This window comes from Leuciscus leuciscus (genome assembly GCF_965113295.1).
Source record: "Leuciscus leuciscus genome assembly, chromosome: 11".
Classification (NCBI taxonomy): Eukaryota; Metazoa; Chordata; class Actinopteri; order Cypriniformes; family Leuciscidae; genus Leuciscus; species Leuciscus leuciscus.
Window position 1 is genome coordinate 15,073,808 of NC_138735.1, and position 12,624 is coordinate 15,086,431.

Here is a 12,624-nt window from a genome sequence, read left to right on the forward strand (position 1 = left end):
TGAGTCATGCTATGCGTTTTTCAAGGCACTTCAGTGGGCCTTTAATACTCTAAAATGAAAAATTATATTTAATAATTTAGTTATTAATCGTTTAGTTAACAATATTAAATTCAGTTTTAGGTTAACCATACAGGCTATTTTATGTCAACAGTATCTATAGCAGAAGGAAGGAACAGTGTCAGGCAGTAGATTTTCCACCTGGGGCTTTGGGGCTCCAACTTAAAACAATTTTTTATTATATACATATATAAAAATCTTGCATCACAATAAGTGTATTGTGATTGTCAAAACATTTTAGTAACTAAACAGAATTGTATTAGGCTAGGTTTAGTGACAACATGTTACAATGTTTACATGGTACAATTTCTGGTAAGCTATGTTTTTTTCACGATTTTAATTCAATTCAATTTCTTGTGATTTGATTCAGTATTGAGTCATTTGGATAAATATTAGGTAGGCTACACAAGATAGGCTAATGTTTCTCAAGAAAAAATAAAATCTCACCTAATACTGTAAACATACATAGCCCCATCAGCTGGTAGTAGGCTATTAATGTTAAAAAATATAATATAATAATAAAAATATATATTTTTTATTATAATAACAACTTTATTTAATTATATAATTAAAAATATAATAAATATGTAATATAGTGCACATATTTAACAAAATACTCTCTAGCTCTTTTTTTCTAGCCAACTAACGTGCTATATATTATGGTCCTTAAATGGTTTTCCTGAGGTAAATGTTATTTGACATAATTGTTCTCCAGCTGTTTTGTTGACCTCTTTAGTGTCAGAAAATGGATGTGGCATGTGTGGCGTGAGCAGGCACGTGCACACATAGACATCAAAGGGGGCTTGAGCACCTGCCCTTTTTATTCCAGGAGAGAAAGTGCCCTTTTTTCTGGGGTGTTTTTTTATTTTTTTATTTTTTTTAAATAATATATATTCCTGTTTGCGCACAGCTTCCCTGTCAAACAAATATATTTATTGAAGAATAGTATATCTAAATATCAGGTCAGGAGTTCTGAAGCGCTCAAGCTTTTTAAAAGGAAGTCAGAGTTGCGTTAACTTAATATATATACTTTTTTGTTTAAAAAAAGAAAAAAAAGACGTAATTATGAGAAGTGCCCTTTATTTCACTTGAGCCCCTGCCCCTCAAAATGTCTGTGCACGTCCCTGGGCGTGAGAGCGTGTGAAAAGTGTCTCACTACTAATGCGTGAGAATTGTCAGCCCTGCGGTTTGTAAGGATCTTATTGCTGGCATAAGAATGAGCTCTGGCCTCTCGATAGGCCTACTATATTCTGCAAGCTTAGCTAAACATTGTGGTTTTAACACTGTAGACGCAGAAAGATTGAAATAAGTATTTTTACCATGTGCGGACTTTCGGTACTTTAATTCCAAGTTAAACCACAAACAGACCAGATACCATACTATGCAGAGGGACATGTCTCAAAATTTAGAGAAGTGACAGCAGAATTTAGACATGCACATTTTCAGAGCGGATGTAAATGAAAGGTCTGGTCTGAATAGAATAGGCCTATATGAGTATGAACAATGAATATGATGATATCAGAAGATACAATAGACAAAAATAACATTCATAAATGGATTGATATATATATATATATATATATATATATATATATATATATATATATATATATATATATATATGTTTGAACAGATTAATCATAGAAGTAACCACAAAAGAATAGTCATAATTTCAAATTTTCGTATACAACAAAATAAAAAAGCCTGACCATATCACTGCTAAATACCTTTAAGTATTGTGGTATTCTGCCATATTTCTACACACCCCCAACTCGTAAACATCGGGGCTTAAATAAAAAATGATATCCACTCATATTACAGTTTTTCTCAAATGCTAAAACACAAAAGCCAATCCTCTAAACCAAATGACCAGTGGCCGGTTGCATAAACATAGCCATAATGTTAAGACAGTGTCTTAAGTTCTAGTATGACCTACTAGCAGTTAGTCAGGGGCAGTCAGTCTTAGTTTTCGGTATCAAAGTAGGCTTATCTACGTTTTTATGTAACTGATTTTAAAAAGCTATGAACCGTTTTAAAGAAAATAAATTGATGTCTAACTTGTAAGACTAGTCTTAGAGGTTTATGCAACCGGCCCCAGTTGTCTAAACACATTTACTAAATCTAGCCATCATTTTCCAATATCATAAACACATTTCACATGAAGACACAATTCACAAAACACAATCCTCCGTTCTCATAAATCTTAACACATTTTTCCTTGCTAAAACACAAGTTGCAAAAGAACTCTGCTCATATTCTCAAATGAAAGCTCATGTGATGCAAAATGCTTGCCACAGTCAGCAATATTTGAACACAATGAACAACCCTGGCGTCAATCATTACACACAACGACTCAAAATTGAAGACACTTGTTGCTAATGCTGTGAGGAGGAGGCCAACAAGGGAGAAGAGGAGGCCAACAAGGGAGATGAGGAGGCCAACAAGGGAGAGGAGGAGGCCAACAAGGGAGAGGAGGAGGCCAACAAGGGAGAGGAGGAGGCCAACAAGGGAGAGGAGGAGGCCAACAAGGGAGAGGAGGAGGCCAACAAGGGAGAGGAGGAGGCCAACAAGGGAGAGGAGGAGGCCAACAAGGGAGAGGAGAAGGTCCAGGAGGGAGAGCAAGACAACCTCGCACCATCATTACGGACGAGATGCGAGCAACAGTCATCCATGTCATTGTCCATGGCATGACAATGGCTGAAGCAGGACTAAGAGTCCGTCCAAACCTGAGTAGGTTCACCGTGGCCACCATTATCAGGGCATTCAGACAACACAACAGGTATTGTACTCTGCTTTCTTTGTCACAATACAAATTTACAAGCCTGTGAAAGTAGTCTATTGGTTTCAAATCAGTTGTTACTGTATTGTAAAACATGTCAATTGACAACACATGTTTCTTTCTTTAGAGTTGAAAGAATGCCACATAGAGGTGGGTGGGTTGCCATATTTACAGCGGCACAAGAAACCCTTATTGTGGATATGGTTCGTGAGAACAACCTCATCAGACTCCGGGAGATCAGAGACAAAGTCATTGCCGATAATGTCAACTTTGAGAGCATTGATGATGTCAGCTTGGCCACAATAGACAGAGTTCTCCGGCGCCAAAAGATGCGGATGAAACAGGTCTATAGGGTTCCCTTTGAGCGCAACTCTGCGCGACACAAAGACCTACGTTACGAGTATGTGCAAGTAAGTATACATCCATGTTCACAGTACAGTTAGTGGACATACTGTGTTGCTCAGTGGCCTACATTACTTCTGGACAATACTGTGCTACCTGATTGACTGTTGTTCTGAACACCTGTGCACTTTCACATTTTCACAGAGGATATTACAGTTGGACTCGATGGCCAGACCTCATGAGTACCTCTTCCTGGATGAGGCTGGCTTCAACCTGCAGAAACGAAGGCAAAGAGGCCGTAACATCATTGGCCAAAGAGCCATCACTGAGGTTCCTGGCCAACGGGGGGGTAATATTACTCTTTGTGCGGCCATGGGTTCGGAGGGGCTTGTCCACCGGCATGCTGTCCTTGGGTCTTACAACACCCAACGTCTCCTCACCTTCCTAGAGGAGCTAAAAGACATCCTCCTGGACCGCCAACAACACCATCCTGGGCCCGCACATCACATTTATGTGATCATTTGGGACAACGTACGCTTCCACAGAACAAACCAAATCAGAGAGTGGTTCACCACCAACAGTAACCACTTTTTAAACGTCTGTCTGCCACCCTACTCCCCTTTCCTGAACCCTATAGAGGAGTTCTTCTCATCGTGGAGATGGAAGGTTTATGACAGACAACCATACACTAGAGAGAACCTCCTAAGGGCAATGGAGCTGGCCTGTGTTGACATCCCAGTGGAGGCCTTCCAAGGATGGATTCGCCATTCCAGGGCGTTTTTCCCGCGGTGCCTGGCAAGAGACAATATAGCCTGCGATGTGGATGAGGTGATGTGGCCCGATGCAGCTCAGCGACATGATGCCGCACAGTGATTGTGGTGTGAATAAAGTAAATAAAAAAAACTTCACACCCTGATCATGTTTTCAAGAGTACTGTTGTGTGCAATAGATTCTGTTTTTGCATTGAGTTGTGTTACAGTAGTGTACATGCAGAATTTACTATAGATTTATACTCTTTATATGAAACTCACAAATCTAAATGCCTAATCCTCTGCAGAGATCTAAGAAGATCCATTACTGTAAAGTTTCTAAAAATATGCATTGGCAGTTATGAAACAAAGAACCTTCTCACAAATTGAGCATTGTGTTTTCAATTGTTTTGCTGTAGTGTGTAATGATGTGTATAGTGTTTACATTTTTGAAAGCTTCGAGCTGCTCTTTTGGTGTGAAAGTTTGAGTTTTGAAGTGAGAAGGTGTGGTTGTGTTTATGTAGCTTTAGAAAAGGGTGTTGTATTTAGACATTGGGGAACATGGAGGAAACGTTTGTGAAATGTGTTTTAGCATTTGAGAAAAACTGTAATGACAATGTGGTGGCTTTCATGTGCTTTCAACTCATGACTTTACGCTTTACCAAGAGGCTGCATCTGAAATCGCATACTTCCCTACTATAAAGTAGGTGAAAAACAGTATGTGACTAAAATATGTCTGAATTCACAGTAATCATAAAAGAGTAGGCAAAAAATACCTACTACTTCATTCTGAGAGATTCTGAAGTGCATGTACTATGGACACTTTACTTTCCTATGATGCCGCGGTAGAGGATTTATGAATTGCAGTGAAGCAACACAACCGATGCTGATAGGTCACATGATAATGAAAGGGCAGCATGGTGAATGAAGTACGTCCGGATTACATTCATACAACACATACTCATAAATAGAAAATACTTTTTAGTGGTCTTGAAGTAATTACTTATTCAAAATAAGTACCTACTCAAGAGAGTATGTGATTTTGAACGGAGGCAAGCTTTGGGACATATCAAGTCATAAAATTACGTATTTACTCTCTTTACATGCGTCCTGTCACCGTAAACTGGCCTGTCAATCAACTTGTCACAGTTAACATCCTCGACATTTCATTTAAATTAATTTCCTACCGCATTAGAGAGAAAAGCACGTTGATCTGCCAGTAGTGGATCTTTCATGCGGAGAACTCTCCTCATATTTTTGCATAATAATGCATTTAAGTTATCGGCCAAACGGATCTTAGTAAAAGTTCACATTGTTTTAGCACTGCAGATTAAATATAACACGGATAATATAAAAAAAAAAATTTTTTAACATGTTAAATGTTGATTATTAGTCACTCAAATATCTAAGGGTACATTTACACAGTAGGGGATTTTTCATTTAAAGACCCAAGGACCAGATATGATGAATGAAGACCAGGAGTCAAGATATGCAGTCAATTGAAGAACATTTTACTGAAGAATAGATTACAGCTTCATCAGCAGAAGTCAGCTTCTACACTAAGCAAGGAGTTCATGGGCCGCTCTGCCGTACATTCACAAAACCACAGCAATTATACTTTATTTATACTTTCAGCAACCATATCACCCTGTAGCCCAAGACTGGTTGCCCAGTGAAGCTAAGCAGGGCTGAGCCTGGTTAGTACCTGGATGGGAGACCTCCTGAGAAAACCAGGTTACTGCTGGAAGAGGTGTTAGTGAGGCCAGCAGGGGGCACTCACCCTGTGGTCTGTGTGGGTCCTAACCCCCCAGTATAGTGACAGGAACACTATACTGTCAAAGAGCACCGTCCTTCGGATGAGACGTTAAACCGAGGTCCTGACTCTCTGTGGTCATTAAAAATCCCAGGATGTCCTTCGGAAAAGAGTAGGGGTGTAACCCCGGCATCCTGGCCAAATTTGCCCCTTGGCCTCTGTCCATCATGGCCTCCTAATCATCCTCATATACTGATTGGCTTCATCACTGTCTCCTCTCCACCGGTAAGCTGGTGTGTGGTGGGCATTCTGGTGCAATATGGCTGCCGTCGCATCATCCAGGTGGATGCTGCACATCGGTGGTGGTTGAGGAGATTCCCCATTCCATGTAAAAGCGCTTTGAGTACCCAGAAAAGCGCTATATAAATGTAATGAATTATTATTATTATTATTATTTACCCAGGTCACTAAGCTACGCCATTACTTCAGGCTGAATGATTCTGATTGGTTAAGACTCTGGCTTTATCACTCTCTCTCCTCTCCACCTATAGCTGGTGTGATGTGAGCGCACTGGCACAGTTGTACTGTGGCTGCCGTCGCATCATCTAAGTGGATGCTGCACGCTGGTGGTGGTTGAGGAGAGATCCCCTGATATGATTGTAAAGCGCTTTGGGTGCACAGTAGTACATATGAAAGCGCTAAATAAATGCCTCATTCATTCATTCATTCAATCATTAATAAACGTAGAACATTTCTATATGGTTGTTCGTCAGAAGAATATCTCTATTAATTTTCTGGATGACAGATGGTTATTTCACTTCCCCTGCGTGCCTGTTGTTCATCTTATGAACGTCAGGTCCCATAACAAAAGAGTACACACACAGTGATACACAGATACACAGCTTCTTCAAGGTTGGATTTGGTGGAGCTCTGACCAGGAAACTTTCCCAAAACACACTGATTAGATATACTTTCTCTCAGTAAGAGGTTCAGACAATATTCATCATTATTCTCTAGTGACTTAAGATGAAAAGAACAGTAAATGCTTGAATAGTCAGTAATCACAGGCTTGTGACTCACACCTGCCTCCCTCCTCACACCTGCCTCCATTTTGTTATTTGCAATACTATAATGTTCATTTGCACTGCTGACTGTTATTATAGTAACAACTGTTTACATATGCATCTTGCACTACTACCTACTTACTGTACCTTGACTGGAATATGCTCAATTTGCACTGCCGACTGTTTATTTATACAGTACCAATTGTTATACATTTGCAATACCGTACTTTAACTGTAATATGCAATTACTTTCCACTGCACTTTTACTCGGATAGCTTCTTTCCAAACTTTATTTAAACTTTATTTGCACTACTTTAATCCATTGTTATACTGCTCATCTTAGCCTAACTTATTACATATATCTATCTGTAAAACTCTGTTTATAGTAATAACCATCTGTATATTATGCTCACATCCTGTTTATAGTAACAGCCATCTGTATATATATTCATAGTACATATTCACCTGTATACTCTGTTTATAGTAATAGCCATCTGTATATTATATTCAGTACATATCTAGCTGTAAATTCTGTTCACAGTAATAGTTATCTGTATATTATATTCTTAGGACAAATCTATCTGTAAAATTCTGTTTATAATAGTATTTAACTCTATATTTATTCAGTACATATCCATGTTCTGCACTTATGGAACCACTGTATATCCTGCACTTGCTGCTATTGCACTTCTGGTTAGACCTAAACTGCATTTTGTTGCCTTGTACCTGTACTTGTGTAATGACAATAAAGTTGAATCTAATCTAATCTAATTGAGTGACCCCCAATGACCTAACAGGTATTTGGTGCTTCTCTCACAAACATGTAAACATGTATTTTGCGTACAGACAACAACGTAGTCAAAACGATCCCTTTCACAGAGATCTACAAAAACAATTAAAAAGGCTGTATTATGCTGCCAAGCCAGTAGTTGGCGATGTCACTTTGTAAAGAAAAACTATGCACCTATATAGAATGAACATGTATATGTATTTCAGCGTTTTCATAGATTCGCGTTTTTGAAGTTTACCCGGAGATGATAACGTTTTTCAAAAAATGTCACCGCTTGCACCTTGAAACTTATTTCAAGGTTTGCGTTCTCGAGCCACCAAACACTGCTGTCATGCAAATGAGCTGGCCGGAGCGCATTAAGGGTTTTCTGTTAGAACGGTGTCGTGTTAGCGGCCCCTAAGTTAATAACTAATTATCTTTGCAATGGAAGTGAATCAATCAAAACTAACTTTAGCTGGACAATAACTTTATTCTAGAGCTGCTGTAAAGCCAAAACAATCACTGTTACTTTAATTTCCTATTATCACTGTAAAGCTGCTTTGAAACAATCTATATTGTTAAAAGCGCTATATGAAGGTGACTTGACTTGACTTGACTTAAAATTACTTGAAGAGATTTTCACGTTCTTTACAACAAAAAATTACATACTGTCATAGCTAATGCATTAGCTTAGAAGCAGCTGTATTTTTATAAAACCATACATTTCCAAGTTTCTAAATATCCAATGGCAACAGCTCACTTATGTATCCCACAAAGTTCAGTCAAAAAATATACACAATTCAGGCAAGTTTTATGACTTTGTGACCTGCATTTTAAATATTTAAGCCATTAAAAAAAATGGCTTATGGGTGGTGGTGGCGCAATGGATAAGACACATGCCTTTGGTGTGAGAGACCCGGGTTCGAATCCACTGTGAGACACCAATGTGTCCCTGAGCAAGACACTTAACCCCTAGTTGCTCCAGAGGCGTGCAACCTCTGGCATATATAGCAATTGTAAGTCGCTTTGGATAAAAGCGTCAGCTAAATGAATAAATGTAAATGTAAATGTAAAAAAAAGGATATCGAGCCATTTTTTTTTTAACAAAGTGGGGAAAAACAAGCCATATTTTACTTTCTGGTTATTCTTTTCCAAATGGGAAATAAAATAGTGAAAATGTACACAGAACAATCAACCATACAATGCAATTCAAATAAAACAATTACATTTTAAAATTCAAATAAAAATAATAATAATAATGACCTCAAAGAACCAAACAATATGCAACAATGATGTTTGTGAGGACATTGAAAGATGTAAGATTTTGAAAGAATATTTTATTCAGATCTTGAACATCTAAAAGTGGCATATACAAAAATGATATATGATCAATTAAATATTGATAAATGAAAATGCTGAAATAAGTTAAATAAACACGGAGATAGCCTTGTCATTATCATGTGTTTTACAAGATGACAAAATCTCATATGACAAATGTTATATGAGATTTTGTCATCTTGAAATGTGAGTTCCACATTTGATGTACAAGGAATAGGTTTCTTAATGAATGTAGTCATGAACCTCAATCATTATCAGCCATACTTTTATACTTTTACTTTCACTTAACATTTGTTTAACAGATACTGATTTTCATTCTGTCTGGAAGTTAACAGACACCATGGCCTTTCTCGTCTGATCATGCGGTAGATTGCTCCTCGTTGAGGTTTCTACCACAGAGCTGCAGAAGGGTTTCTTGATAATTTCTAGCCAGAAAGAAGTACATGATAGGATCCAACACGCCACTCATGCATGTTAAAGCTGAGGTGATTCGATTTCCCAAATGCAGCATTTGTCTTTCGGATTCTGACCTTGACATGTCCTCATGCCGTATGATAAAGAAAAATCGGTGGATATGATAGGGCACAAATGCAATCAAGAAGTTAACCACTGTAAGTACGATCATTCTCATTGCCTTACGCTGAGTGGGCGTCCTTTCTTGAAAAGTCATTTGTTTGACTTTGCAAAATATGAGAATGTAAGAGATGCTCAGGGTGACCAGAGGTATCGTGAATGCAACAGCAGTGGACACCACCGCGCCGGTGGGATTAGTGGACTTCTCTATGTACAGCTGTTCGCACACTGTAACATTGTGCCATTGTCTAGTCACTTCTTTTTTGGAGAACAGGACAGGCACCATGGAAATGGTCACCATGACCCACAACACCGCACAGACTACTTTGGCATTCTTGGTCTTTCTCAGATTCTGAGTTTTGCATGGTAAGACGCAAGCCAACAGACGGTCTACACTGATGCAGGTCATAAAGTACATGCTGCAGTAGAGGTTGACGAAGAACAGGAAGCCCACCACGCGACAGGACCCTTCACCAAGAGGCCAGTGACCGTCTGACATGTGGTAGATCACTCGCATGGGGAGCACCAGGACGTAAGACATGTCCGCTATAGCCAGGTGCTTCAGAAACTCTTTGGATGGGGTGTTGTTGGTGTTGTTGTGGCAGAACACCCAAAGTGCCAAGGCATTGCTCGGGACTGAGAGGATGAAGATGACAATGTAGAAGGTTGCGAACAGGATGTTCTCCTCATGAGTGCTGAGGTAAATCCCCTCCACTGAGTGATTCGACATGTTGCACGTCTTTGTGACTGATCTGCTGTTTGCAGAACGGCAATAGTCAGAATAAGTATCACAGTCAGGTGTTAGTCAGTCAGCAATATTATTTTCTGAAGAACTACAGGAAGTCACAGTGTGGGTAAATGGTTTTTAAAACATAAGAACATATTTCATTGAAACATATTTCTAACATATTTCTTTGAAATGAAAAGATCTATTTATATTATATATAACTTATCTACGATAATACTGCATGCATTATTATTATCTGAAACCACATGAATAGCAAGAGAGAAAAATGTTCAGGGTATTTTTAGGTAATAAGGTGTGTATACACCTTATTATCTAAAAATACCCTGAAGAATTATATATATATGAAGAGTTCAGATGCAAAAGCCTCTAAATGCCATCTGAAATTTTCTCATAGAATGATCATTTTTATCAAGCTTGTATATTTAAGTTCAGTAATTTCACTTAAATGACAATTAATAGGTAATCTTCATTGCCATTTAAGTGAAATTATTGAATTTAAATATACGAGCTTGATAAAAATGATCATTCTATGAGAAAATTTCAGATGGCATTTAGAGGCTTTTGCATCTGAACTCTTCATATATGTACACATACTGGAAATAACATACACCGAACTTCAAGTCAACCAATATTCAGCAAGGTAAATGTTATAATCAATACAAAATATGAAATATAAATCTAAGAAAATATTTTTAAATGTCACCGATGTACTTACAAGAAGGTTTAGAGACTTCCTCAGCAATCAGCACATAATGATAAACACCTCGTTTGGTTAGTGACCAACTCAGCTGAATGTCTGTGCTCATATCTGTTTCCTCATTTAGTCATATATGCATTGACTTCATGTAGGAGGTATCACACAAAAATGACATGCACAGATGTGTAAACTCCTTTAACGTAGAATCAGCCCTTTCACAAAATCCCTTTTAACACACATCACCCTCTACTGGTCACTTTACCTGCTGTATGTGATCATTACAACTTCATAACTTACACTTCATAAGACAAACCTGGCATAGTTCAAATATACTGTAAAGTTGAAGAAAATACAGTAAAGTTGAAATGTGTGTGTGTCAGTCCAGTTAGGTTTATTAGGTTATAAAATAATTGTAAGAAAGCTAGCTGGTCATAAACTGGTCACTCATTTCTGTTTGTTCATAAGGCTACAAATCTACTCCACCTTCACTGCCTCTCCATTTTGAAGGAATGGTTTATTGTTTCTGCAGACTCACTTCCAGCTTTTTTATATCATTAAATTCTAGACTCTAGTTAAATTCTTAAACTCAGACTCCTTGTTATTATTTTATTACTAATCTCTGGAAATGTTCAGCCTAATCCGGGCCCTGATAGCCTTAAACTATGTGATACACCTGAAGATTTTAAATCAAGGTCTGGCGTGGGTATTATTCACCTCAATGTTTGGAGTTTAATGTCCAAATTGGATATGGTTAATTTATGGGTCAGGTCAACTGATGCTGACATTGTTGTTTTATCTGAAACCTGGCTGACTAAATCTGTCCTTGATAAAGATATTGGCATCGATGGTTATAATGTGTAATCGGTGTGTAAACAATTTGATTTCAGGTTGGTTGGTTGTTATAGAACCCTGCATGCATCAAATGACTCTTCATCTACACTATCAAATTTGTTAAGTCAAGTTATTTGTAATGACACTACTGTTGTTGGTGATCTAAACTGGGACTGGCTAAGGCTGACATCAGATGCTTTTAAAGAGTGTGTCAATTTAAATTTGACTCAATTAATTAACACTCCTACTCGACCAAATCCTTAATGTCCGGAGAAATCATCACTCATTGATTTAATCCTGACCAATGCCCCTTTTAAGCACTCTGTAGGTGTTTTTGCCAATGATGTGAGTGATCACTGTGTGATTGCTGCTGTTAGAGATACTAAGGTGCCCAAGTCTGCACCTCGTATTGTTGAAAGGCGAAATATGAAAATGTTTGTTGAGCAGGGTTTTTTATATGATTTATTTTATTTTGACTGGAGTAGAATTGCCTTGATTGATGATGTGGAATTAGCCCTGACTTAACAGACATGCTCCTATTCGTAAATTTAGTGGGTGGGACAATCCGTGGTTTACTTCTGAGATGTCTAATTTGCTCCACGAAAGAAATGTTGCCTGGGCAAAAGCAAGGAGATCAGATACTGATGCTGACTGGTTTGTTTTTTGTTCATAAATTGAATCTTCGAAAACCTGTGGGCCCCGATCACTTAGAACCTTTCTTTTTGAAATAATCTGCAGATATACTAGCTGAACCTCTGACTCATCTTTTTAATCTTTCACTGGTCAAAAACTAAATTCCCAAGTCTACTTTTTACCACTTTTGAAAGGAGGTGGCTTGCCTAATAATTACAGACCCATTTCCAAACTTTTAGCATTGACCAAAGTGTTGGAATCTTTGGTTAGTGAACAAGTGAAAAAGTATTT

General features: G+C 38.1%; 2 protein-coding genes across 3 annotated transcripts; one reads left to right on the plus strand and one right to left on the minus strand.

The window, feature by feature from the left end:
• Positions 1 to 2,750: 2,750 nt before the first annotated feature.
• LOC309508807 (uncharacterized protein) lies at positions 2,751 to 4,462 on the plus strand (the record flags this gene model as incomplete). Its single annotated transcript, XM_082183277.1, has 3 exons — positions 2,751 to 2,836; positions 2,964 to 3,246; positions 3,383 to 4,462. 3 exons carry the CDS (start codon positions 2,751 to 2,753, stop codon positions 4,049 to 4,051), a joined length of 1,038 nt encoding a protein of 345 aa, XP_082039403.1. The 3' UTR covers positions 4,052 to 4,462.
• A 4,164-nt stretch (positions 4,463 to 8,626) lies between these two features.
• Positions 8,627 to 11,032, minus strand: LOC309508839 (uracil nucleotide/cysteinyl leukotriene receptor). 2 transcript variants are annotated; one of them, XM_082183322.1, is made up of 2 exons: positions 10,888 to 11,032; positions 8,627 to 10,179 (listed from the first exon to the last, which is right to left on the minus strand). In XM_082183322.1, exon 2 carries the CDS (start codon positions 10,152 to 10,154, stop codon positions 9,210 to 9,212), a length of 945 nt encoding a protein of 314 aa, XP_082039448.1. In that variant the 5' UTR covers positions 10,155 to 10,179; positions 10,888 to 11,032; the 3' UTR covers positions 8,627 to 9,209. The 2 variants fall into 2 exon arrangements, with proteins under 2 accessions (XP_082039448.1, XP_082039449.1); XM_082183323.1 differs by having other exon boundaries at positions 8,627 to 10,176; positions 10,888 to 11,002.
• Between the last annotated feature and the right edge of the window lie 1,592 nt (positions 11,033 to 12,624).